Raw genomic sequence first — 26,712 nt, 5'->3', positions numbered from 1 at the left:
CCCCTCCTGCCATAACACAGAAGTTGGTAGGTATCTAGAATTAAAAACACATAAGTCAAAGGTTTTGGTTTCATCTATGCGTTTTAGTTGGGCATCTTGTAAAGCATTTTCTACTACTTGTAGAGCACGGCTCACAGCCGGTGTTAAGGCCCTCAGTGAGGAAATATGAGCATCCCCTTCCAAAATATCAAATAAAGGTTTCAGCTCGGCTGAGGGAATTTTTAAAAATGGTCTTAACCAATTTATATCACCTAATAATTTCTGAAAATCATTCACGGTATGTAAATGTTCTCTATGAATCTCTAATTTCTGAGGAATTATCTTTTCTGGATAGATAACCATCCCTAAAAAGGAGCCAATTTCTGAAAATTGAACTTTCTCAGTAGCAACATGCAGACCCCACTGTTCCAAGGTGTTTAATAATAAGGGGTATGAGGTCTGTAAATACTTAAATCCTTATGACACATAAGAAGGTCTTAACAGCAGCTGTGCTATTTGTGCGTATACCTGCCAAGGTTAAGCAGTCTGGTCATTCGAGCGTACACCAACTCCAGCCAGCATGTCACAAGTCCATAATTGTTGTCCCTCAGTGTTTGCATTAATCCTGGCTTGTGCTTGTAGTGCCTCGTGCCACAAGGCCTTCCACTCTAGGTATTGGCCCATATTGTTAAGTACTGCCTTTACTGTGTCCTGCCAGTCTCCTGGCGTCATAGCAGCTGCACTTAATCTCTCCACTTGGGATACAGTAAAATTAGCCCCAATTCCATATGCACGTACTGCCTCAGCTAATTCTTTGACCAGTCTATACTCTACTGGGGCATGAACACGTGCTCCTTCTGCCACTTCAAAGACCGGAAATGCAAGCTGTAGCTGTCTCCGATCTCCTGGGTTGAGAAATGAGTAAGAGGCAATGACGGGGTATAGGCCCGAGGCAAGGGCAGGGCCGAGGGGCTCAAGGTCTTTCTTAGTCTTATCCCAGAATGGCTATCCTTTGCATAGGCGGCTGCCTCCTGCTCTAGGCTCTCTTCCTCTCCTTGCATTAGGTCTTTCTCGGAGCTGCTAAGGTTTATGGAAGCAGGCTCCATAATGGGATGCAGGGGGGTCCCCCGAACACCACTCTCTCTTCACCAGCTGGTGAAGGGTCCTTAACCTTAACAGGCCCTGCAGTGGCCCCTGTTCCCTTTGAGTACTCTTTGGTTTGACCAGGCTCCTTGGCCTGCCTCTGTTGCCCAGGGTTTTTTGCCTGTTTCTCCTTTCTAGGCTCCTTGGCCTGATGCTCGCAACGAAGGCTTCCACCCCAAACATAACTCTCAGAGACATACCTCGATCCTGTAGTCTTTTAACCCGCCCCAAATCTTGGGGGGGACTCCTGCGGTGCCTTGAAGATCCCGGGTTTCGGCACCAGATGTTCCAAGCACCTCTGAGTCCCCTTCACCTGCGAAAGAGACATGTGAGGCAGTGTTCGGGTGGTTATTACAGTGAGGTTTTATTCTTGTATCAGCAGAAGCAGAAAGACCCCAAGCCCGGGAAAGGCACTGCTATATGTACCCTAGAGTGGTGTGTTCACTTCTGATTGGCTGTTCACTCATCACCCCTTGTTACGCCTCGGGATTCGCAGTGGCTTGGTGCGCTTTCGCCTCTTGCACTTGCACAGTTAGTTGTTTACTTGTGAGAGCCCTGAACACCCCATCACACCAGAAAAGCAGGATTCAGAATTAAAATCACTTCTCATGATGATGATAGAGGACTTTAAGAAAGACATAAATAACACTCTCAAAGAACTTAAGGAGAGTACTGGTAGTCAGACAGAAACCCTTAAAGAGGAAACACAAAAATCCCTTAAAGAATTGCAAGAAAATGCAATGAAACAGGAGAAGGAATTAAACAAAACCATGCAGGATCTAAAAATTGAAGTAGAAACAATGAAGAAATCACAAAGGGACAATACCCTGGAGATAGAAAACCTAAAAAAATGTTCAGGAGTCATAGGAACAAGTATCACCAACAGAATACAAGAGATGGAAGAGAGAATCTCATGTGCAGAAGATACCATGGAAAACATTGACACAACTGTCAAAGAAAATGCAAAATACAAAAAGCTACTAACCCAAAATATACAAGAAATCCAAGACACAATGAGAAGGCCAAACCTAAGGATAATAGGTATAGATGAGGGGGAAGACTCCCAACTTAAAGGACCAGTAAATATCCTCAACAAAATTATAGAGGAAAACTTCCCTAACCTAAAGAAAGAGATGTCCATAAATATACAAGAAGCTTACAGAACTCCAAATAGTTTAGACCAGAAAAGAAATACTTCCCGCCATATAATAGTCAAAACATCAAATGTACAAAACAAAGAAAAAATACTAAAAGCAGTAAGGGAAAAATGCAAAGTAACATATAAAGGCAGACCTATAAGAATTACACCAGACTTCTCACCAGAGACCATAAAAGCCAGAAGATCCTGGACCAAGATATCATACAGACACTAAAAGAACACAAATGCCAGCCCAGACTACTATATCCAGCAAAACTGTCAATCATTATTGATGGATAAACCAAAATATTCCATGACAAATCCAAATTTACACAGTATCTCAACACAAATCCAGCACTTCAAAGGATAATTGGTGGAAAACTCCAACACAAGGAGGGAAAATACAACCTAGAAAATGCAGGAAAGTAATCTTCCAAAAACCATAAAAGAAGGTAGCTACACAAACATATCTCCACTGACAATAACAACAATAACAGGAAACAACACTCATTTTCCTTAATATCTCTTAATATCAATGGACTCAATGCTCCAATAAAAAGACATAGACTATCAGACTGGATACATAAACAGGACCCAACATTTTGCTGTATTCGGGAAACGCACCTTTGTGGAAAAGACAGACACTACCTCAGAGTAAAAGGTTGGAAAACAATCTTCCAAGCAAATGGTCCCAAGAAACAAGCAGGAGTAGTGATTCTAATATAAAATAAAATCAGTTTTCAACCAGAAGTAATCAAAAAAGATAAAGAAGGACACTTCATATTCATCAAAGAAAAATGTACCAAGAGGAACTCGCAATTCTGAACATATATGCCCCAAATGCAAGGGCACCCACATACATAAAAGAAACTTTACTAAAGCTTAAAGCATACATTGCACCCTACACAATAATAGTGGGAGATTTCAACACCCCACACTCAGCTATGGACAGATCATGGAAACAGAAACTAAACCGAGACACAATGGAACTAACAGATGTTATGAACCAATTGGACTTAACTGACATCTGTAGAACATTTCATCCTAAAACAAAAGAATATACCTTCTTCTCAGCACCTCATGGTACCTTCTCCAAAATAGACCATATAATTGGTCACAAAACAGGCCTCAACAGATACAAAAAGACTGAAATAATCCCTAGTACCTTATCAGACCACCATGGACTAAGACTTGTCTTTGACATGGACAAAAACAACAGAAAGCCCACATACACTTGGAAACTGAAAAATGCTCTACTCAATGATAACTTGGTCAAGGGAGAAATAAAGAAAGAAATTAAAGACTTTTTAGATTTAAATGAAAATGAGGACACATCATATTAAAACTTGTGGGACTCATTGAAAGCAGTACTAAGAGGAAAAATCATAGCTCTAAGTGCTCACAAAAAGAAATTGGAAAGAGGATATATTAACAACTTGTCAGCAAACCTGAAAGCATTAGAACAAAAAGAAGCTAGTATATACCCAAGAGGAGTAGACAGCAGGAAATAATCAAACTCAGGGCTGAAATCAACCAAGTTGAAACAAAAAAAATATATATATACAAAATATCAACAAAACCAGGAGCTGGTTCTTTGAGAAAATCAACAAGATAGACAAACCCTTAGCCAGACTAACCAAAGGGCGCAGAGACAGCATTCAAATTAATAAAATCAGAACTCAAAAGGGAGACATAACAACAGAAACAGAGGAAATTAAAAAAATCATCAGATCCTACTACAAAGGCCTATACTCAACAAAATTGGAAAATCTGGATGAAATGGACAATTTTCTAGACAGATACCAAGTACCAAAGTTAAACGAGGAGCAGATAAACCATCTAAACAGTCACATAACTCGTAAAGAAATAGACAGTCATTAAAAATCTTCCCACCAAAAAATGTCCGGGACCAGATGGTTTTAGTGCAGAATTCTTTCAGACCTTCAAGGAACACGTAATACCAATCCTCTTCAAGCTATTCCATCAAATAGAAACTGAAGGAACACTACCCAATTCATTCTATGAAGCTACCATGACGCTCATACCTAAACCACAGAAAGACCCAACAAAGAAAGAGAACTACAGACAAATCGCTCTTATGAATATTGATGCAAAGATACTCAATAAAATTCTCGCAAACTGAATCCAACAACACATCAAAACAATTATCCATCAAGATCAAGTAGGTTTTATCCCAGGAATGCAGGGAAGGTTCAATATTCAAAAATTCATCAATGTAATCCACTACATAAATAAACTCAAAGAAAAAAACCACATGGTCATTTCAATAGACGCTGAGAAAGCATTTGACAAAATTCAACATCCCTTCATGTTAAAAGTCTTGGAAAGATCAGGAATTCAAGGCCCATACCTAAACATAGTAAAAGCAATATACAGCAAGCCAGTAGCCAACATCAAACTAAATGGAGAGAAACTTGAAGCAATCCCACTAAGATCAGGGACTAGGCAAGGCTGCCCACTCTCACCTTACCTATTCAATATAGTACTGGAAGTCTTAGCTAGAGCAATTAGACAACAAAAGGAAGTCAAAGGGATACAGATAGGAAAGGAAGAAGTCAAAATTTCACTATTTGCAGATGATATGATACTATACTTAAGTGAACCTAAAACTTCCACCAGAGAACTCCTAAACCTGAGAAACAACTTTAGCAATGTGGCTGGATATAAAATCAACTCAAACAAATCAGTAGCCTTCATCTATTCAAAGCACTGAGGGGTTGGAATCTCAGGGTGTGGAGGGGGGCTGGGGGTAGGTGGGTAAACACCCTCATAGAAGCAGAAGGAATGGGGATGGGATAAGGAGTTCCTGGGTGGTGGGGGAAATTCAGTAAGGGGATAAAATTTGAAATGTAAATATTACCTCCAATAAAAGAGGAGAAAAAAGCGGTTAGAACCAACATTCTTAATAAAATGTCAGCCCCCTTTAAAAAAATCTATCTTGATACTAAAATTTGTTTTGAGAATTGTATATTGCAGAATGATCAGCCCCTTGGTGTATCTACTCAACAAACAGGCTGGGCAGACCTGCTCAAACCTCTGAGGTTCGGGAATTCCATCTGGAGGCATCGAAGACACAGCATCAGAGGATTGTCAATTTGCTCTTCCCCCCACTCCTCTTCTAATATATCAACGCCCATAATCAGCTTGAAGAAGCTAATGACGAGTCAGTGCTCCTATTCCCTGGGCTTGGGGGCTAAGGTGGTAAATGTTGGACTGTCTTTCTAGGGAAAAGTAGTGGTTTTGTGGGAATAGAGAAGATTAGCTAAGGGTTAATTGCATAGCCATAACCTATTAGTAGAAATCTGTATAATTAATATCAAGATGAAGATATAAATTCTTAAATGGCACCAATTTTCTTTGATTACAAATTTTAAGGTTTTCATTGGCATGAGCTTCTTAGTGATATAAGAGTGAGATGAATATTGTTACTCTCATAGGCATTGTACCAGTATAACACATTTAGGAATACAAAGTTTAGACCCAGTCCTTCTTTAACTTTTTTAAACTGATTTGAGATGGTCAGCCTGTGAGTTAAGGGACTATAGCAACTTCATGGCTTGGAGTTTATTGTTAGGGTGTTTTCTATGTTTTATTTAGAAATAGCTGAGTGGAATTAACAGGCAACAGTCCAGATTACCTTACATGAATAGTTGTTTTTCAAAACATCAGAAATCCTTAGAATTGACATGACAATCATTTCTGTATTAATGTACATTGTGATTAGAGACCTGTCTGCTCCGGACAACTTCCTATATTAAATTCTAAGAAGAAATTAAGCATCCTTGGAGTTACTTCAGTTGTGGTGAGATAGCCACTAGGCAAGGATTGCCACTTTCCTTCTACAGACAAATTACTGTCCAGAAAAGGCCACACTTGCAGAATAGTCAACTGATTATATCTGCCTAGACAGAGTAATCAGCCCTTAATAATTCTGCAGCACTAAGGTCTGTCAGATGATCCTGGGCCAGAAGGCAGAAGAACAGATGCTCCAACGTTTTGAAGTAGAGCGAGTGTCCAGGTGTTCAGAGGTCTCTATAAATTGGCTAAGTTTTAGAAGCTATGCTTTGTGCTTCCCACAATTATAGCTAACTCAGTCATTCTGGATTTCTGACGGGTTTGAAAACTTACAGCTATTTACCTTGAGAGAAAAGATTTGAGTGGATGGTTGGCAGCTGACATTCATCCTAAAGCCAGGTTCAGAACTAAATGTTTTAGTTAGGATAGATGACAGAGGAGCTGGTTAGTCAACAAAAGGATGGACTGGGTATTAGGACTATCTTGTACCTCACTGGTACAAATTGGCATAATTATGCTCTAATTGTATTTTGTGAGAAAAGTTTCATTTTAATAGGAAGGGTGATGTGTAGGAGGAGCTAAGGTAGGAGGAGTATTGAGAGGAAGAAAAGGAGTAAGAAGAGGAGAAGAAGAAGGAGAGGAGAAGCTAGGTGATGAAAGAGAGAAAAAGGAGGGAGACAAGGAGGCAGATGTTCATGAATCTTCACCAGTCAAAGATAGTTGTTATATCTAGGTTGGGTAGTGGGTTACACCTCTGATTGAACAATACCAACCTTATAAAGCCTATGATTAACATTTTTTTAAAAAAGGTATAAATGCAAAAAGGAAAAGGGAGCATGGGATAGGGAATTTCTAAGGGGTGGGGAATGGGGAAAGGGGATGCCATCTGAAGTGTAAATAAAATATCTAATAAATAAAAAAAAGTATATAAAAAAAGAAACTTTAGGACCATTCTGTGCTCTCTGGCAAGACACAGTGTCAGAAATCAAAGAAGTAGGAATCAAAATCAAAATGAATGTTGGGAGAGCAGAGTAAGAATTACCAACTTGGTCCTTTCAGTCTCATTTTCCACAAAGCGCTGGAGCACAGAGTACAAGTAGGAATCTCTGGGCGTGGGCTGGGATAAGGATAAGTGCTTATGGAGGATGCAATAGACCTTCCTACATGCACCATGTTGGCCTGATACAGCCATTGCTATGATTTCCAGCCATGTTCTGAATCATGCTCACGCTGATCCTCAGGCCTCAGACTAGCACGCTATGAATTGTGTGGTCAGAAAACAGAAGGCCATGTCCTGGGGGTTGATCTCAATATGTAAGAAGAATGAGTTTGCAAGAAGGATCATATGCTTGTAGACAAGAGTGGTCTTGAACTCAGAGATCCACATGCCTCTGCAAGTGCTGTGATTAAAGCCATGAGGCACAACCATTTGTCTTCAGTAAATCAGTTCTTGACTCTCTGTCTGGCATAAGAATCTGCCTGTGTACAGGTATCTGATCCAATTTACCTAAACCATCCAAAATGAAAAGTAAGCAAGTGAGTAGTCAACCAATTACTGAATTGGAGCCCTTTTTGGTAGGGAGGGTGTGGCTCCAAATGAAGGGTTCAGCTGAAAGGTACATAAAAAGTAATAGCAGGCAGAGAAACTCTCTCTCTCTTGTAGCCTGGAGTTTCAGCCTTCTCTTGCCTGAATATGGTGATCTGTCATCAGTGTCCAGATCAAGTAAGTCCCTCAGCTCCATAGGGATTTCTCAACTCAGGCAACCAGAGCTAGCCTTGTCCTCACTTGAAACTTTGTTTATATAATGTATGACCTGCTGGTTATTCTTTTTTGAGATGAGTATCCTCTACTTAAGAGCACTGTATCTTAGATATACTATACTTTTTGGCTAATATCCACTTATCAGTTAGTAGATACCATGCATGCCATTTTGGGTCTTGGATACCTCCTTACTGAGGATGATATTTTCTAGCTCCATCCATTTGCCTGCAAAATTTGAGATGACCTCTTTTTAAATAGCTAAATAGTATTCCATTGTGTAAGTGAACTACATTTTCTGTATCCAATCTTTGGTTGAGGGCTATATGGGCTGTTTCCATTTCTGGGTATAACAAATAAGGATACTATGAACATGGTGAAGCACATGACCTTGTGGTATGGTGGGGATTCTTCTGGGTATATGCCCAAGAGTGGTATAGCTGGCTTTTCATGTAGAAGTGATTCCAATTTCCTGAGCAACCACCAGACTGATTTCCAGAGTGGCTGCACCAGTTTGTAATCCCACCCCAATGGAGGAGTGTTCCTGTTTCTCCTCATCCATGCCAGAATATGCAGTTATTTGAGTTTTTAATGTTAGACATTCTGATTTGTAAGGTAGAATTTCAAGGTCATTTTCATTGTAATTTCCCTGATGACTAAGGACTTTGAACATTTCTTTAATGCTTCTGAGCCATTTGAGATCCTTCTATGATTGAATTAGTGGAAGGACTGTACAAACTGAAGGAGAGGGCAACCCCCTAGGAAGACCAGCAGTCTTATCTAAATTAGACACCTGGGAGCTCCCAGAGACTTAGCCACCCAACCAGGCAGCATACACAAGCTGGTCCAAAGCCCCCAGCACATATAGAGCAGAGGACTGCCTGTTCTGTCTTCAGGTGCAAAAGATGCATCATATCCTTTAATAAATTTAGATACCTGAGTGTGGGAAAGGGAAGCACCCTCTTGGAGGCAAAGGGGAGAAAGAATTAGATGAAAAACTGTGTGAAGGGGGGCAAGAGCTGGAATGTAAATAAAATTAAGCTAAAATAAAATAGTTTGTCTGGCCTCAAACTCACAGAGATTCTCCTATCTTGGCCACCTGAACGCTGCTTACCCAGAATATACAAGTGAGTTCTCTATTATAAGTATTAATTGGGTCATTGTGGTTTCCATGAGGTATTTTTGTTTTGATTTGGTTGTGGTTTTTGATGTAGTCTCACTAAGAGTTTCAGGGTGACCTTGAATTCAAGGCAATCCATGGTGGAATGACAGCTGTGAGTTGCACAAGTGCCTTGAATACTGATCTTTATGTCACATTAAGTCTGGCATTCTTTGGTGTGCCTTTAATCCCAGCAACAAGCATGCAGAGTGAGGCTGATCTCTAAGTTTGGAGCCTAAATGATTGTCAAAACAGCCAGGTATTATATGTGTCTTTAAAAAGGCAAAAGAAGGGTCTGGAGAAAAAGCTCAGTGGTTAAGAACACTGAGTGATCTTCCAGAGGTCCTGCGTTCAATTCCCACTAAATACTTCGTGGTTCACAACCATCTATAATGGGATCTGATGCCTTCTTTGGGTGTGTCTGAAGACAGGAACAATGTACTCACATACAATACATGAATGAATGAGGCAAAACAGGCAAACAAACACAAAATACCAAAAACAAATGGCATTTGCATCTCCTCCCTGATACACAGTGTCTTCAGTGTCTTATTTTCAAGGTGCTCACGAAGAAGTTCTCAAACTGGCAGAAAGAAACCTGCATATATATGTATGTATACATGCATATTTTCAAATATATATATATATATATATATATATATATATATATATATATGTATACATATATATAATGTGTGTGTGTCTGTGTGTGTATATATATATATATACACATATATATGCATATGTATATACAAATATGTGTGTGTGCTTATATAATAGATTTTACATCATAAGCACTGTCTCTGTGATTATGGGTTTCTCTGTGTATCCCTGGCTGTCCAGGAACTCACTCTGTAGACCAGGCTGGCCCCGAGATCAAATATCTGCCTGCATCTGCTTCTTTTGCACAAAGATTGTTTTTATTTGGATAGTTAATTTATATATCAAACATTATCCACTTTTTGGTTTTACCCTCCAAAATGCCCTCTCTTATCCCCCCTTCTCTGCCTTCTATGAAGGTGTTCCCCCACCCACCCACGCATTCCTGTCTCCCTGCCCTCACATTCTGCTACACTGGGACACTGAACCTTCACAGGGCCAAGGGCCTCTCTTCCCACTGATGTCCAACAAGGCCATCTTTTGCTACATATGTGGCTGGAGCCTTGGGTACCTTCATGTGTAATCCTTGGTTGGTGGTTTAGTCCCAGGGAGCTCTGGGTGGCTTTTTTGGTTTTCATTGTTGTTCTTCCTATGGGGTTGCAAACCCCTTCACCTCCTTTAATACTCTCTCTAACTCTTCCACTGGGGACCTCATGCTCTGTCAAATGGTTGTTAGTATCTACCTCTGTATTTGTCAGGCTCTGGCAGAGCCTCTCAGGAGACAACTATATCAGGCTCTTGTCAGCATGGATTTCTTGGCATCCACATCAGTGTCTGGATTTGGTGACTTTATATGGGGTGGATTCCCCAGTGGGGCAGTCTCTGGATGCACTTTCCTCCAGTCTCTGCTCTGAAACTTCAACTCTCAACAATCCTCCTGCCTCAGTTATGGAACTTGTTGCCAGCCTGACAGTAGCAAACATGGCCGTGGCAACTCTTATCCTTTTTCCTTGACACTGGGCCTGGCTGAAAACCATTAGTTTATATTTTGAAAGGTATCCCCCAAAGTTCATTTCTTTTTATGGCAGCTTCCTCTTCTTGAGGATCCCAACCAGCCCCAGCTCTCCAGTCATTTGCCTTACATAATTATGAAGCCCAATTAAAATTAAATGCCTCATTCTCACATGGAGTTTACCTTTTACCTTTATAACAAGCCTTCTGCTTATATGCTTGCCATTCTGTCTCTTCTTTATCCTGAGGCAGTTCTTTGCTCCTGCTCTGTCCCCCAGGGACAAACAGTCCATTACCCTCTCCCCTGTTCCCTTTCTATTTTTTAATCCCTGTTTTTCCCCTTAACCTTTGTCCTTCTGGGGCACATAGGTCTTTTCTGTGCTGAGAACTAGGTGTTAGGGTATCTTAGGCAGACTCTGAGGATACCAACATGATTCATTTCTGACTCTAGCATGAAACATCTTTCATTCTGTATGGGCATCCCTCCAAAAAACTCATGGTTTTAAATTGTATTAGGCTATTCATAGAATCTCATGAAGAGCAACTTGGCACTTTTTTTTTTAAAAAAAGAAAATAGGATGGCATGAATGTGAATATATTTAATCTCATCTTTCCAGGGGGCTCTATAGTGGAAAATTAGACCCATAACAAGCCAGTGAGGCAGAGCCGCAGGGCATTAGGTCCAGAGACATTGGCCAGCCTGGATGTTAATGAAATGAACTGAAGAGTATAAGGAGACTGTGGGAAGTTCCATAGAGAACATCCTCTTCTCCTCAGCCTACTGTGAGTCACCTCACTATCTGAAAGAAGCTGCACTACACATGAAGGCTGGAGTCCCCCACAAAAACCTGTCACAGGGAACTAGGGCAGGTGTTAGGACATGTTTCTCTTCCTAAGAAGTAAAGCTTTTCTTAGCCAACAAAAAAATTGTTTTAAAACTATGAAGAACCCAGAGGTGATGGCGCACAACTTTAGTCCCAGCACTTGGGAGGCAGAGACAGGCAGATTTCTGAGTTTGATGCCAGCCTGGTCTACAGAGTGAGTTCCAGGACAGCCGGTACTACACAGAGAAACCAAAAAAAAAAAAAAAAAAAAAAAACTATGAAGAACTAGATTAAGGATTAAGGTAACATCATGTTCTTCTCATTTTGATATCAGGTCTCTGAGGGTTCATTTGTTGCACATATTTTTTCAGCAAAGGTAAAATACAAGGACATACTTCCTAAAATGTGCCTGCCTTGGTCCTTAGTCCTCATGCTTGCTGAATATGCCTCTCCCCTCATCCCATTGTTCTCTATAACCAACTCAGTTGTTGTGATCTGAGTGTACTACATACTAATTTCTTTCCAAAACATTGAGCACTTTATGAAGCTCTGTGGTTTGGGTCCCATTTATGAGACTGTTCCTGGGATGCAAGGAAATGCACAAATCTGAGATTGTTCTAATTATGGTGATGAGGAATGAAGAAACTAGATACAGGTGCAGAAATGCTAAGGACGATTATGTTCTGTGCTCTAATAGAGACATACCATCAACCCAAAATATATATAAAATATCAAAATATTTATTGCATAAATCAAAGGGGAGGCAATGTCCTCATGGAAGGTTACCTCTATTATAATACACACAAACTACAATAATCCTAGAAAAGAAAAAACTGCTTGATATTTTCTGTAGATGCTACATTCCTTTACCAGCTCAGAGAAAGATCTTGCCTTTCCAGTGTGTTTCAGGCCTATAAGTGATTAACATTTCCATGCTCCAATCAGCAGTGGACATTCACTATATTTCATAACGGCAATTTTCGGTCTCCAGATCATAAATATAGTGCCCAAAACAATTAGAGCATTGGGTTGTTTCAAAGGTGACCTCCTGGGGCATTCTTTTGGCCGTGAGTATATCCAGGAGCTCAGGACACAATTTTTCTAATCTGTGTGAAAGTATTACATCCCTGTCATAGCACTCTAGAGGGGCAGGGTATATATCCCTTTCCAGCTGGCTCAGCTGTGCTGTGTGGTGTAAAAGTTTTTTCAGGAAAAGCAGAGAAAATTCATTATCATTGAAACTGACAACTCTGAGCTGGGAACATTGGCTTAGGGCAGGCAGCAGGGTATTCAACTGAGAGTCCTGTATACCACATGATTCTAATTCCAGGTTTTCCAGGGTATGTCCAACTCTCTCAAGGAAAAACCCAAGAGGCTCAATGAGTAAATCACATAAATTAATACTATCAAGGGTTAAAGATTTGAGATAAAAAATATTTGAGCAATAGGGCAGGCAATCCAAGTCTGACTGTGAGAGGTTACAGTCAGTGATGATAAGTGACTCCAAGGGTTTCTTCAGGCACCTGAAGAGAGAAAACATTATTGCTTTTTGTCAAATGGTGTTGAAGAAAGTTGATAGGATTGGCAGCTAAGCAGATGACATTTCTCCCAAACTCATTCTGAATGTATATTGAGAACAACCCTCAGGACATGGCCTTTTGTTTTCTGCTCACATACCTCCCAACATTCTAGTCTGAGTCTTTAAGATATCATTATAGTCATGACCCAGGGCCTGACAGAAAACCAAAACAATGGATATATCTGGGTAACGTGGTCTATGTAAGAAGGACTAGCTACCCAAAACAAAATCCAACAACTTCCTAGTACTGTTTTTAATAGTTCTAAAAGGTTTTGTTTCTCCAAGTTCCATGATCCTGTCTTCACCTTGAAACCCATTGTCCCATATTTCTCATCCACTCAGTCTTTTTCTAAACTTAAAACCATTTACACATAAGCAATAAGAGGTTGCTTGTGCCTGGTCATACAGATCTTGGCACAGGGTTCATTGCCTTGATATGCTAGGTCTCTGACAGTGATAGGTTTATGTTTGCCAGATGATAAAATTTTCTATAACTTGCAAAAAACAAAACCACATCAAAACTAAGGCAAAAGAAAAGAGATTAGTTTTTTCTGGTCTACTACTGGACCCTTCCTTACCTGAGGAATCCTTTCAGGTTGCCATATACGTAGTTGGAATCATTTACAGAGAGTTTCTGGAGACAGTGGAATGGGGGAAGTAGTAACATTTCAGAATCACCCATACTTAGGGTACGTCTGATGTGACATAGTGTGAGATTGAGAAGATTGTTCATCTGTCTCAGGTAGGGATTAAGAAAGTCCAAATCTTCTTTAGAAAGATAACCTAGCAGCAGATCTTGTACACAGTCTGCATGTAAAAACTTGAAGATTTCTATGACTGAAGCTTTGGTTAAACCCTCAATCTCTAGATTTGCATAGCACAGATGAACGGAATCTTTTCTCTGCTGGGCCCACTGAAACAAGTATCTGTCAGATTCACCAAGTCTGCCCTCAATGAGTCGGAGTTGTGTTGTCACCTTCAATTCTTTCTTCACCCCACAGCCAGGTCTATTCTGCACTGGCTGCTTCTGTGTCATGAATCCTGGTAAGAGTTTACAGGATCCAGCCCATATGCCAGTAACATGGTGGTATTCATTCTTCCAATTGATCTCTGTGAGTTTGCACCTACTGTGGGAGAAATGAGTATAATACTCAGAAGGTAAAAGAAGACACATTTAATAGTCTGATTCCACGCTACATATTACATTTAAGCAGTTTCTTTAAAAACTTTGTTTTCCTGTGTCTAGAATCAAACCCTGAAAGGTGAGCTCAGTAAATGAATAGCATTCTTTGCAAGACAGGCATCTTTAGCCCTATCTTACTTCCCTTCATTCCAAGCTCCTTAATCCCAATGTCATTTCTCTTGTATCTTAGAGGGATGCAGGAAAAGACCCACTCCTCTTGGGTGTGTCTATTGTTTTCTGTATTCTACATTATTTATTATTTGCCCAGAGAGTTGAGACTAAGCCCAAACCTTTATACCTTCTCAGCCTCTACATTCAGAAGGTAACAGTCCAGACTATGGGTTGAAGAAAGATTTGATGATCAGAAGCTTCTAATCCAAAGATGGCCAAATATTCTGAGACCCTAGTTTATCCTCAGCACTCAGAGACCCATCCTCCACCCCAGCCAATCTTGCCTACCTGGAGCGAACCTTTTGTGTAATCAGTATATCTAGTCCCTCAAGCATAGCCTTCAAAGTCTTCAAGTTGCGGTTTTCTATCATCATTCCTACATAAAGGTATGGGTAAGGCCACACAGGTATCATGGCTGTCAAGACCTTTGTACGCCCATTAATGAAGGCCTCCTCAAACATCACTGGGAACAGAAGATGGGGCAGGTCCTTGAGAGCAGAAATGGCCAAGGCCTCCCCCCTCAGTAGCCTCTTCATGGCCAGCTTCTCAAGGGTGAGTGGAGAGTAGACTTCCTCTGTTGTGTCTTCTTCTGAAGAGTCATCCTAGGGAAGCCAGGAAAAATATACCATGAATGACAAGAAACTTAGGAAGCCCTTCTGCACACACAAGGAAATGTGAGAGCTAGATTACTAATGATGAGGACAGAGAACCCAGTTTGTCACTTTGAATACCCACAATTTTTTCATGTATTCTTTCAGATAATATCTTTACAGAACTACCTATATCTTTGGCTATCCTAAAATTAGCTTTATAGATCTCAGGGGTCTGGATCCACAGAGAAATACCTGACTGTACCTCCCAAGTGTTGACATTACATGTGTTTTCCATCTCTGTTCAGCCTGGGCCACCATAGCATGACTAATCAAGCACTTTTTGGTCTGGCCTGAGCTGGTTTTAAACCCATAATTCTCTCTGATGCTATGATTTTTCTCCAAAGTATCCTAGTTTCCAAAGGCAACATCCAATTGCAGCCACAGATGGGGTGAATACATCCCACTGGGAAGGCATCACAAGGAACTCTGAAGCTTCAGCCACTTGTTGGATGATGATTGTGCTTATCTTTCCAGGCTCTCAAAGAATGCAAAGAAAATCAGCTTCCAAATTGTCTACAATCTTTATCTATCCAGCTACAGTGCATGGAATAAGTCAACTCATCTTTGAAATACCCATCATTAGTTATTGACATCAATCTTTGATTGTGACCCTTACATGCCTTTTGGAGAAGGTGTTGGTAAAGTTCCAAGCTTGAGGTCTGCAAACTACAGAGATAACAGAGTGGGAAAGAAACACTAAAGTCCCTTATCCTTCAGTAGCCATTGACATGGTTGGTGACCCTTTATAAAGCATCCAAAATAAAGAGACTATGAGGTGAAGATTATAATTCACAGGCTGAAGGCAGGAGGCTCACTAACTCCATGTCATAATTGGTTACTTATACAGCACCAGACCAGCTATCCTGAGACCTGCAGAAACTAAAGGAAGACCAAAAAAAAAGTAACAAAAACGGAGCAGATATTAAGTAATATTTAGATTTTCCTGTTTGAATATTTAATAATAACAGAAACCTGGATTCTTTCTGAAACTTTGAAGACATACTGATTTCCTTGAAGAGTAGTTCCTGTATCAATCAGCAGATAGAAATATTTTTTTTTTTTTGGTGTTGTTGATTTTATTTGTTTGGAATTTTTTTCTTCTTTGAGACATGGTCTTATAGCTGTTTTTAAACTTTCTATATATATTTGGCTGCCATCAAAGTTAGGGACCATCCAGCCTCTGCATTTCTGTTGCAGTCAAGAGTAGGTATTGGTAGAGAGGAGAGAGCAAGACTGTGATTGTGATATAATGAATATTAAACACACACACAAATACACATTTCTTCCTGCAAGTTTGAGAACATCCTGGGTTCGATTATAATAAGAGGCTATTTATCAGTGAGCAAATGCAAATACCATTTGTTTTTCAGTATTTTGTGTTTGTTTGCTTGTTTTACATTATTTATTTAGTTATATAACTATTTATTTATTTAATGTATATGAGTACACTGTCTCTGACTTCAGACACACCCAAAGAGGAAGAGGGTATCAGATCCTATTATAGATGGTTGTGAGCCACAATTTACTTACTGGGAATTGAACATAGTACCCCTGGAAGAGCACTCAGTATTCTTAACCACTGAGCCTTCTCTGCAGCCCCTTGTTCTGCCTTTTTAAAAAACATATGTAATATCCAGCTATTTTGACACTCACAGCTTCCCTCTGCCTCCCTGTTGCTTGGATTGAAAGCACACCAAAGAATTCCAGGCTTAAACTGACAGAAAGATCAGCACTCAAGGCACTTGAGTAACTCATATCTGACATTCCAGACTAGAGTGCCAAGAATGCAAGATCACCCTGACATTCTTAGTGCAACTGTCTCAAAAAACAAAAGCAAAACTAATAAAACAAAAAAATTCTACAGAAACCACAGTAACCCAGTTAATTATTAGATGTAATTGAGAACACACTTGGTTATTCTGGTTAAACAGGCCTCAGGTGGCTGAGGTAGGAGAATTTCTGTGAGTTTATGGCCTGGTGATATTTTTTTAATTAATTTACATTCCAGCCATTGATTCCCTCCCCCAGACCCTCATCTAATTTTTTTCAGTTTTTCCTCCAAAAGGGTGCTTCAACCACCCGTAAACCTAGAGCCTCAAGTCTTTCCCACTGAAGCTATATCAGGCAGTCCTCAGCTATATATGTACTGGGGACTTTGGACCAAACTGTGTATGCTGCCAGGTTGAGTGGCTCAGGCTCCGGGAGCTTCCAAGCTTTAAGGTTAGTTGAGACTAGTGGGATTACCGCAGGGCTGCCCTCCCCTTCAGTTTCTTAAATCCTTCCCATAATTCAAAGGTAGAAAAAGCTCTAAAGACCAAGAGGCATTTAAAGAAATGTTCAAAGTCCTTAGTCTGCAGAGAAATGCAAATCAAAATGACCTTAACATTCCACCTTACAATAATCAGAATCACTGAAATCAAAACCTACAATGACTGCACTTGCTTGTGAGGATGTGGAGAAAGAGAACACTCCTCCATTTCTATGGGATTGCAAACTGGTGCAAGTACTCTGGAAACCAATCTGGTTGTTTGGCAAAAAAAAATGGAAACATTTCTACCTGAATAGGCAGCTATACTACTCCTGGTCAGATACCCAGAAGATGCCCCGCCATACCACAAGGACACTTGCTCCTCTATGTTCATAGCAGCCTTATATGTAATAGCCAGAAGCTGGAAACAACCCAGATAGCACTCAACTGAAGAATGGATATAGAAAATATCATTCATTTCCATAATGGAATAAAATCCAGCTAATAAAAAATGAGGACATCAAGAATTTTTAGGGAAATGGCTGGAGCTAGAAAATATCATTCTGAGTGAGGTAACAAAGACCCAGAATGCCATGCATGGTGTGTACTAATTGGGAAGTGGATATTAGCCAAAAAGTACAGAATGTCTAGGATACCGGACAGGCAAACTTACTTAGAGAGACTCATCTTAAAAAAGGAGAACCACCAAGTAGAAAATTATATGAACAAAATTTCAAGTGAGGACAAGGCTAGACTAGGTTGCATGAGATGAGGTATCCTCATGGAGCTGAGGTTCTTACTTCATGTGGACACTGGAGACAGATCACCATATTCAGGCAGGGGAAGGTTGTAACTCCAGGCTTCAAGAGACTGAGGGTTTCTCTGCCTGCTCTGATTCTTTATATACCTCTCAGCTGTATCCTCCCTTTGTAGCCACACCCTCCCCACAAAAGTAGGTCTCTGATTAAATATTGAGTCTCCACCCACTTCCCTATCTTCAGATTTGGATGGTGTAGGTAAATTAGATCAGATCTGTACACAGGAAGATTCTTAGAAGAGAGAGATATTTAAGAACTTATCTATTGAAGTCAAGTGGTTGTGCCTCATGCCTTTAATCACAGCACTTGCAAAGCAGAGACAGGTGGATCTCTGAGTCTACAAGCATTGGGCACTTATCCAAACTCTTTCTGACTATATATTGAGAACAACTCCCAGGACATGACCTTCTGTTGTTTGCTCACACAATTCGTAGCATGCTAGTCTGAGGCCTGTGAGTATCAGCATGGGCATGATTAAGAACATGGCTGGAAATCATAGCAATGGCTATATCAGGCCAACATGGTGCATGTAGGAAGGTCTATTGCATCCTCCATAAGCACTTCTCCTTATCCTGGTCCCCACCCAGTGATTCGTACGTGTACTCCCTGCTCCAGCACTTCATGGAAAATGAGATTGAAAAAACAAAGTTGCTAATTCTTACTCTTCTCTCCTGGGTAAGGCTTTCCCAACATTCATTTTTGTTTGATTCCTTCTTCTTTGTCTCGCCATATAGCCCAGACTGGTCTTAAAGTCAAAACCATCCTGTCTCAGTGTGCATAGTCCATAGCTACCCACAGAAAGAGAAATGAGAAAGGACAGGAGGGAAAGTGATGTAAGCAGAAGGGTTCGCTGGCATGTCTTTCTCAGATTCACAGTCTCTCAGAGTACTCTTGTGTAGTCACATGACTCCAGAGCTGCTTATGGGAAACTTACATGTCTTGGTTCACTTTCAAATTTCAGACACAGTTTGGGTGTGAAGCCAGGTGGTCACTACTTCACAGAACTTCTACCTCACTCTCCAAATTAGTATCCTAAAGGCCAATGTCCCAAAGGACATGGTAACAACTTTAAAAGTAAAGAGTAATGCCATACATTTCAGAGATTCTCCTCAGTCTGTGCTTGGCAGACTCAATGTGTGGAAAGCAGAACCTGGGTTGTTGGGCCTATGACAGTAGGACTGTCTCTTTTGAGGCCTTTATAGGTGATCAGTGTCTTTTTGCCAGAAGAGGCTGCTCACATTACCTTCTCCTGAATAACCTTTCCAAAGGGAAATGAGATTCAAAGGAGCAGGGTTTGGCACCTGGTGGGACAAAGGTTAATTGTACCTGGGTCAGTTCTTATGAGAGCCTCCATTTGCTGAGACTGATGAGTGTTCGGACTTGAGACCTCTAGAGAGTACAACAGGGCACACTGAGTCCTCTATTATTGCAGAGTGGGGACTCTGGCCTTGTGATGGCGCCTGGGATGGGGGAAGACTTATACTTCCTAAGACATAGCATGAATATATGGCACCTGAGTGCTTTACCAGACCCCTCTGACTCAGACATGTCCCTGTGGACAGGTGTGCTGAATGATTTCCTGAGCTCCTGGATGCACAGAGCCTAAAGGCAACCCAAGGCAGCCCAAGATGAAGAAACCAGTGGCTTCAATCAAGTCCTTTCAGCAGGCAGACACTAGGCAGGAACCTGTAGCTGTAGTTTAATCCTGAAGAAACCACCAGGCTTGGCAATTGGCTTCAGGAGATGCCATAGAAGCAGAAGCTGGCACAGGAATCTCACAAGCAGTTCTTGGCAAGTTTCTCTCAATAGCAGCCTTATTACAAGCTGAGCTCAACATTGCTCTGTAAGGCAAACTAATACATGGGTGCTGTATAGTGGAAAAGAGTGGGAAGAGCAATCCAAACCAAAGCTCAGTGCTGGTCTCCTACTGTCTGTAGGGCCATAGTTACTCCTTTATCAAGCAACCTTTACATGTCTGCTTTATTAAAGCATCCTTTCACTTGTGCCTGCTTCAGGAAAATATTCTTCACGTGTCTGCTTTACCAAGATATCCTTTCACCTGTGTGCCCCAGCAAAACATCATTTGTTATAACTAACTTTCCAGAGACACTAGTTTCTACTTCACAAGGGAGATAGATTCAGGGATATCCCAGAGTTAGAGGTCAGCCTTTTCTATATAGCAATTTCCTTTACAGCCAGCACTAAACAAATAAACTGTCCAAAAAAGAAAAAAAAAAAGGGGGGGGGGGGAGAAAAACCAAAAACCAAAAAAAGCCAAAATAAAAAAATATGCTTTTTAAATGAAAAGTACTTGTGAGTATTTAATTACAAGATTTTTCCTGGCTGCTGTGTATAAATAAAATAGTGCTTAGAAAGCATCTTCAATTTAATTTTACTGTATACATCTGTATATATATACATTTATTTATTTATTTATGCAATCATTCATTCATTTGCTAAATTGCTGGAGTAATAATCTCATTTATCACACTTTAAATTTTTTTCTTATATTTAATTATGTGTATGTGTGTCTTTAATGAGAAATGTTAACATGGATCAAAGATCCCAGAGGCCAAAGAAGTAGAATCTCTCTGGATCTGGAATTTATGTGTTGTTAGCTACCTTCTATGGGTGCTGGCAATTTTATTTGGGTCCTTTGAAAGACTAGCCTGTGCTCTAAACATGTGTGTGTTTGTCCATGCCTGGTTTAGGGCAAATTATTGATATCAACCACGTAGTTTCCTAGATGGATTCTTCTGAGACATGCTCTTTTTACTAGAAGACAAGGACACCATCTGTATAAATGATGTAAATTTGAAACTGCTTTAAATGATCCATAATCCTTTGGTATGTCTGGGTCAATTAGGAGAAGCTGAGAAATTGCCTTGAGAAGGTATGACCCTTGAAGAAATATTTTCTCTTTAGAATGTCTGCACGTGGTGCCATGTGAGAGCATGCAGCTGCATTCATCTTGGTACTGAGACACTTCTGGCAAACCTGGAGTTTTTTCTTTTGATTATGGCTAGCCAAAGTCAAACGGGACTGAGATTGGTGTGGGTTGTCTGTTCCAATGAGCAGTAAGAGCAAGATAATCTTGGTAGCTGGAATTTTTCCCATTCCCAATTAACTTTGTATAATGTTTGAATAAACTACCTAGAGTGAGCTAGCTAGGTGTCAGTCTTCCCTGAGAGGCTGTAGCCCTCTGTTCCTTCAGTAATGAAGGCTTAGCATCTTAGTGAGTTTCTCTCTCTACTGTTGCACCTATGACCAAATTCAATTAAGTCCATTTGGAGACTGCATGTCCAGAACTGCTGCCTCACAACAGCAGTTGCAAGCCATCCTCCTGACTCAGCCCTCTTGTGTAGCTAGCTAGTACAACTGAAGAATGACAGAGCATCCAAGTCAGCTACACATTACAGGAAAGAATACACAGTTGTGACGATGTGTTTGTCACAAAGTCCTTAGAAAATATTTTTAGGAGAATCTGTGTCTATGTCTAGTGTCAGGAACTGAACAATGCCAATGGGACACACACTCAGGACCATGTGTATCACATGCAAAGAAAACTCAGCCAGGTGTGCTGGTTTACAACAGTCATCCTATCACATGGAATGCTGAGGCAGGAGTGCTGGGAATTGGGGTTTTATATCAACCTTAGCTACAGATCAAGACCTTACCCAAATACAAGTTAAAAATGAGTAGATAAATAGCTACTAAATTAATGAACAAAAACCTTATATTGGGGGAGTGGTTTAGTTAATGGGCACTTGAGTTCCACTCTAGTTTTAGTTTTGTGGTTTTCCCAAAAGGAAATCATTCAGTCTAGACACTATCCTATCAATGCATTTAGATCTGCCTGTTTCTTACTCTGAAGTAATGAGATTTTTGTGAGTGAAATGTAACCATGGGGATTTGTTTGTTTGTTTGTTTGTTTTGAGGCTAAGAGTCTCTATATAGCTCTGTTTGTCCTAGAACTCTCCATGTAGTTCAGGCAAGCCTCTTACTATTTATTTTTTTGCAGGGCAGAAAAAAGGTTTATATTTTCCTCAGAAAAAAAAAAACCAGAAGCTAGGGAAACATTTATAACCCACATCAACTTGCAGTGGGTCCAACCCTTTTGAAAATAACTATTAAAAATATCAGGTGCTCTAAGCAGAATGAAGGTGTTCACATCAGACAGAATGTACATGGAAGATGCTTGAAGATTGCATGTTTTTCCCTGAGAGATGTGTAAGACAAATAGAATTTGCTGAGACCATCTCTCCAAGCAGCCCCTCACTCTTCTCTTTGGAAGATGTGCCTCAACTATACATCTAGTCAGCACTCAGACCACATGCTTCTTCTTCCTCTAAATCAACCCCATTTTCAACCACTTGAGCTCTCCAAATCTCCATGGCCCTGCACTAAAATACCTACTAAGATCCTGTCTGTACTTCCGCTTTCACACCTTGTGAGCTGGGAAGTCAGGCTCCTAGTAAAAAAACTTCCATGACTGGATTATGAGAGGCTAACCTTTTAGTCACCTCAACTGACTCAAGGGCTCCCAGAGACTAGAGGAAAATGTCATTCACCTGGAATTGGAGATACAGGTGGTTGTGGGTACTGTGAATCAACCCTGCTCCTCAGGAAGAGCAGCAAGCTTTGTTTGCCTCTGAGTAACATCTCCAAATGATTCCATATAGGACTTTGAATAGGGTCTCATGAATCAATCATGAGATTACAAAATCTCCCCTAGGAAAAAACATGGTGGTCTTTATTTACTCTGAAAGATCCAAGAGAAGGAAGGGGCAGAGACAAGGGGACACATGATTATAGGGCCAGAGTTAGCACAATACACAAGTATAATGTTGTCAGAAAACTAACTCAGTAAAAGAAGAAAATAAACATGTTCTTACAGAACTGATTTATTGCAATCTATGACAGATTATAATTTGAATGGTGGTGTGAAAAGATAATATCAGGCTGCAGGAGCACCCCATGAAAGAGACACAGCTTAAAAGTGATAGCAGTCTAATACAAAAATACTCCTAGGTTCATTTCAGCCAATAGGAGGATGTCATCCAGAGGCAGAATGGCACAGAGTCCTCCTATTCAATTCCATTATGCTCTTTATAATGTCCTCTCTATCACCTGTGCTTCCACTAGGGTCCCTCATATTATGAAAGTGCTGGGATGGAAGTGCTACAATTATGGAATACTGTTGTTAACCAACGGTGGGTCTGTACTGTAGACATTAGGCTGAAAATAAGATCATGGTTCTTCTTGTCAACACAACTACTTTAAATCTGAAGAATATGATTAGAATTCAAATGACATGAAATAATTATTTTTCCACAGCTCATCCAGAAATGCTTTAATACACATGGCCTATGTCTCTAATCAGTCACTTGAGTCCTGTCTTTCATTTATCAGAGCCCAGCAATGACCTTATTTTGTATATTCCCAATAAGAACATAGCCTGGCCTCCACATCATAGGTAAAAAGTTTGCGACAATCTAAGCATCTCTTACTTACAAAGTAGACCTGTTTTGGCTGCCTTATACCTTTGAGTGTGTCTGTAAACTCAGAACAAAGTTGTACAAATCTGTCTGGAATAACATCACCAATGTCATCATAGACTTCATCAGGGGCAGGGTACTTCTCCAGGGTCAGCTGTGTGAGGTTGGCAGTATGCTGCAGCAGCTTCTTCAGGCTGCCCATGGACAACAAGTTCTTCACAAAATTGACTTCAGTGAGCTGGGAACACTGGCTCAGTGAAGGCAGGAAGGCACTGATTTGCATGTCCATAATCATACAGCCCTTCAACTTTAATGTCTGCAAAGTAGCTTTCAGTCTTTGTAGCAGGCTTCCTAGAAATGCATCATTTAAATGTACAAAGGTGGGGCTGGAGAGGTGGCTCAGTGGTTAAGAGCCGTGATTGTTCTTCCAGAGGTCCTGAGTTCCATTCCCAGCAACCACATGGTGGTTCACAACTGTTGGGAGCCGACTTTAGTAAAAAGCGGCTAGATCAACTTTGCAGTCATCTGGAACCATATACCCTGATGAAAGACTTGGTTGTCAAAAGCCTATAACAGCTGAAGCACACTCTGATAAATATATTGTTTATCCCACATAGCTTGTTTGCTGTTTAGTGACCTCAGCTGTATGGTGCAAGTGGTAAAATGTTTTCACCTGTGTTCTCCTGCTTGTGTATATAAATACCTCCATTCAATATGAAAATTTTACTCAGGCAGTAAGGAATGGGTGGGGGTAGGGTTATTTGGCTGCATGATCTTTGGGGGAGTGCTGCTTACCCTCTGGTTGCTCTGCAAATTCAAACAACAACATCAAAAGGATAAGGTGGTGATCACACAAGCATTGCTTGCCGTGGAGCAGGGAACATCCCCTCAAGCCTGGTTGAATCTGCTTAAACAATGAGACACCATCACTTAACAGGATATCCTGAGGGCTCGTGTTCCCATTGCACCAGGTATCCTAGTGGTGGTCCTCCACACTTCCCGGGGCTCAGGTTCCCATTGCACGGGATAAAAGGTGTGGAGGGTCTCGTACTGTTTAACTGCCTTGAACGCCTATTGGTAGAACGGTGGGCTAGATCGGCAACCTAACAGCCCTAGATTGTTGTTTTAGTTTAATAAGGAAGGGGGAGATGTGAGGAGCCGCATTCGCCATTAAAAGATGGCGCAGGCTTCTGCTTCCTGGTTCTTCACGGAAGCTTTACTTGAGAATTCGCTTGTGCATGGCTCGAAAACCGAGTATCACAATTGGATGAAAGATTTGAGCCAATGAGGGATCTGCACGTCTCCCAAAGCTCTATTTAAGCAGTGGGCTTTCTGAGCTCGGTGTCCTTCCCTCCACCTCACCATCTTGAGAGCTGTTCAATAAATGCTGTCAGAAGAATCCTGAGTGTGGCGTTCTCCTTAACTGTGAGGTAGCGTGTTGCAAGTGGAACCGAAACCACTTATGTATGTTTGTTTTGTTTTTTGTTTTGTTTTTTGTTTTTTTCGAGACAGGGTTTCTCTGTGTAGCCTTGGCTGTCCTGGAACTCACTTGGTAGACCAGGCTGGCCTCAAACTCAGAAATCCGCCTACCTCTGCCTCCCAAGTGCTGGGATTAAAGGCGTGTGCCACCACCGCCCGGCAACTTTTTACTCTTGAGAAATGACAAGACATACACAGAAATCTCATCCCAGTCCCTGCTGTCTTGAATGCCTCATAACAAAAGCTCCACAGCAATGTTCTCTTGCTGGCTGTCTCTCTTTCCTTGTCATTATGTCTCTGTCTATCTTTGTCTTCTTTCTTTTTCTTTCTGTCTCTGTCACTGTTTTTCTCTGTTTCTCTGTCTCTTTGTCTCTTTCTTTGTGTGAGTGTGTGTGCTTGTGTGTGTGTGTGTGCACGCATGTGTGTGTATGTATGTGTAGCTCTATAGCTCTATATCTTCCTGTCTGGAACTCATGGTAAGAAGACTAGCCTCCAGGTCATGATATTCACATGCAATCTGAGTGTGGGGATTAAAAGTGTGTACTACCAGAGCTGGCAGAATAGCTGTTCCCTAGCCCAATGAAAGCCCTGGATGCAGTTATCAGTACTATGAAAGAGGAATCCAAAAAAGAATGGGAAACAGGAAGCCAAGCTGTAGTCTGGGTACAGAACAAGTATAGAATGTATGCTTGAAGCTTCTCTACATTTTGAGCCATCACTGATTTGAGAACCAACTGTGATGTAAATCAATTATTTTTTGTTTTAAAATTGGGGGATTTATACTGGAAGACCCAGAAGTATCACTTCCTAGCACATTCCCAAAAGATGTTCCACTATGCCATAAGGACACTTCATTAATAATATTCATGGCAAGTTAATTTCTAATAGGAATCACAAGAAACCTACATGTCCCTCAAATGAAAAATGGATAAAAAAATGTGGTACATCTACACATTGGACTACTATTTAGAGATTAAAATCAAGGATATCGGGAATTTTGCAAGGAAATTGATTCAAATAGAATATAAGATAGTGAGTGAGGTAACCTAAACACAAAGACATGTATGCTATGTACATGTATGATAAGGGGCTTCTTTGAAATGGCTCAGCAAGTAAAGTTGATGCCTGCATCAGCATCATCACCCGACTTTAATCTCTGAAAAGAGGGTGCTGATTCCATAAAATATATACTTGACCTCCATGAGAGTGTCATGGAATGGTCACATGCACCAAATCCCAAAACTAAGAAAAAAAACTTTGCTTTTATTTAACTAAAACAAAAATCTGTCTCCAGTTCCACCAACCTATTGCCCTTTGCTAGCTTCCATGTGGTCCATCCAACCACACAATGCAAAAATGTAAAATACAGGCAGGCAGACAGGCATCCATATAGGGGAAACAAAAAGAAAGAATGTTAGGACTTTTTAATCACATCTGTATTCAGACACTGTTTCACAGGCCAACTTTGAGGCAGCAGAGGCAGGCAGATCTCTGATTTCAAGATCAGCCTCTTCTACAAATTCCAGAAAAATAGGTGCTACACATAGAGATCATGTTTCAAAAGAAAACAAATATCAACAAAAACCATCAATAACAACAACCACAATAAGAACAACAACACAAAATGAAAAGTAACAAATACAACACGAAACAA

At 40.6% G+C, this 26,712-nt stretch overlaps 1 protein-coding gene and 1 pseudogene across 2 annotated transcripts; one reads left to right on the top strand and one right to left on the bottom strand.

The window, feature by feature from the left end:
- Positions 1–26,712, top strand: part of LOC117708389 (induced myeloid leukemia cell differentiation protein Mcl-1 homolog pseudogene) — a 133,948-nt pseudogene that overhangs the window by 46,057 nt on the left and 61,179 nt on the right.
- On the bottom strand, positions 12,272–18,126 carry LOC117709405 (oogenesin-3-like). 2 transcript variants are annotated; one of them, XM_034503767.2, is made up of 5 exons: positions 18,064–18,093; positions 15,813–15,825; positions 14,651–14,948; positions 13,587–14,135; positions 12,272–12,952 (listed from the first exon to the last, which is right to left on the bottom strand). In XM_034503767.2, exons 1-5 carry the CDS (start codon positions 18,091–18,093, stop codon positions 12,388–12,390), a joined length of 1,455 nt encoding a protein of 484 aa, XP_034359658.1. In that variant the 3' UTR covers positions 12,272–12,387. The 2 variants fall into 2 exon arrangements, with proteins under 2 accessions (XP_034359658.1, XP_034359660.1); XM_034503769.2 differs by lacking the exon at positions 15,813–15,825 and having other exon boundaries at positions 14,651–14,964; positions 18,064–18,126.

The sequence above is a fragment of the Arvicanthis niloticus genome, chromosome 5 (genome assembly GCF_011762505.2).
Source record: "Arvicanthis niloticus isolate mArvNil1 chromosome 5, mArvNil1.pat.X, whole genome shotgun sequence".
Lineage (NCBI taxonomy): Eukaryota > Metazoa > Chordata > Mammalia > Rodentia > Muridae > Arvicanthis > Arvicanthis niloticus.
This window is presented reverse-complemented; position numbering and strand designations above follow the sequence as displayed.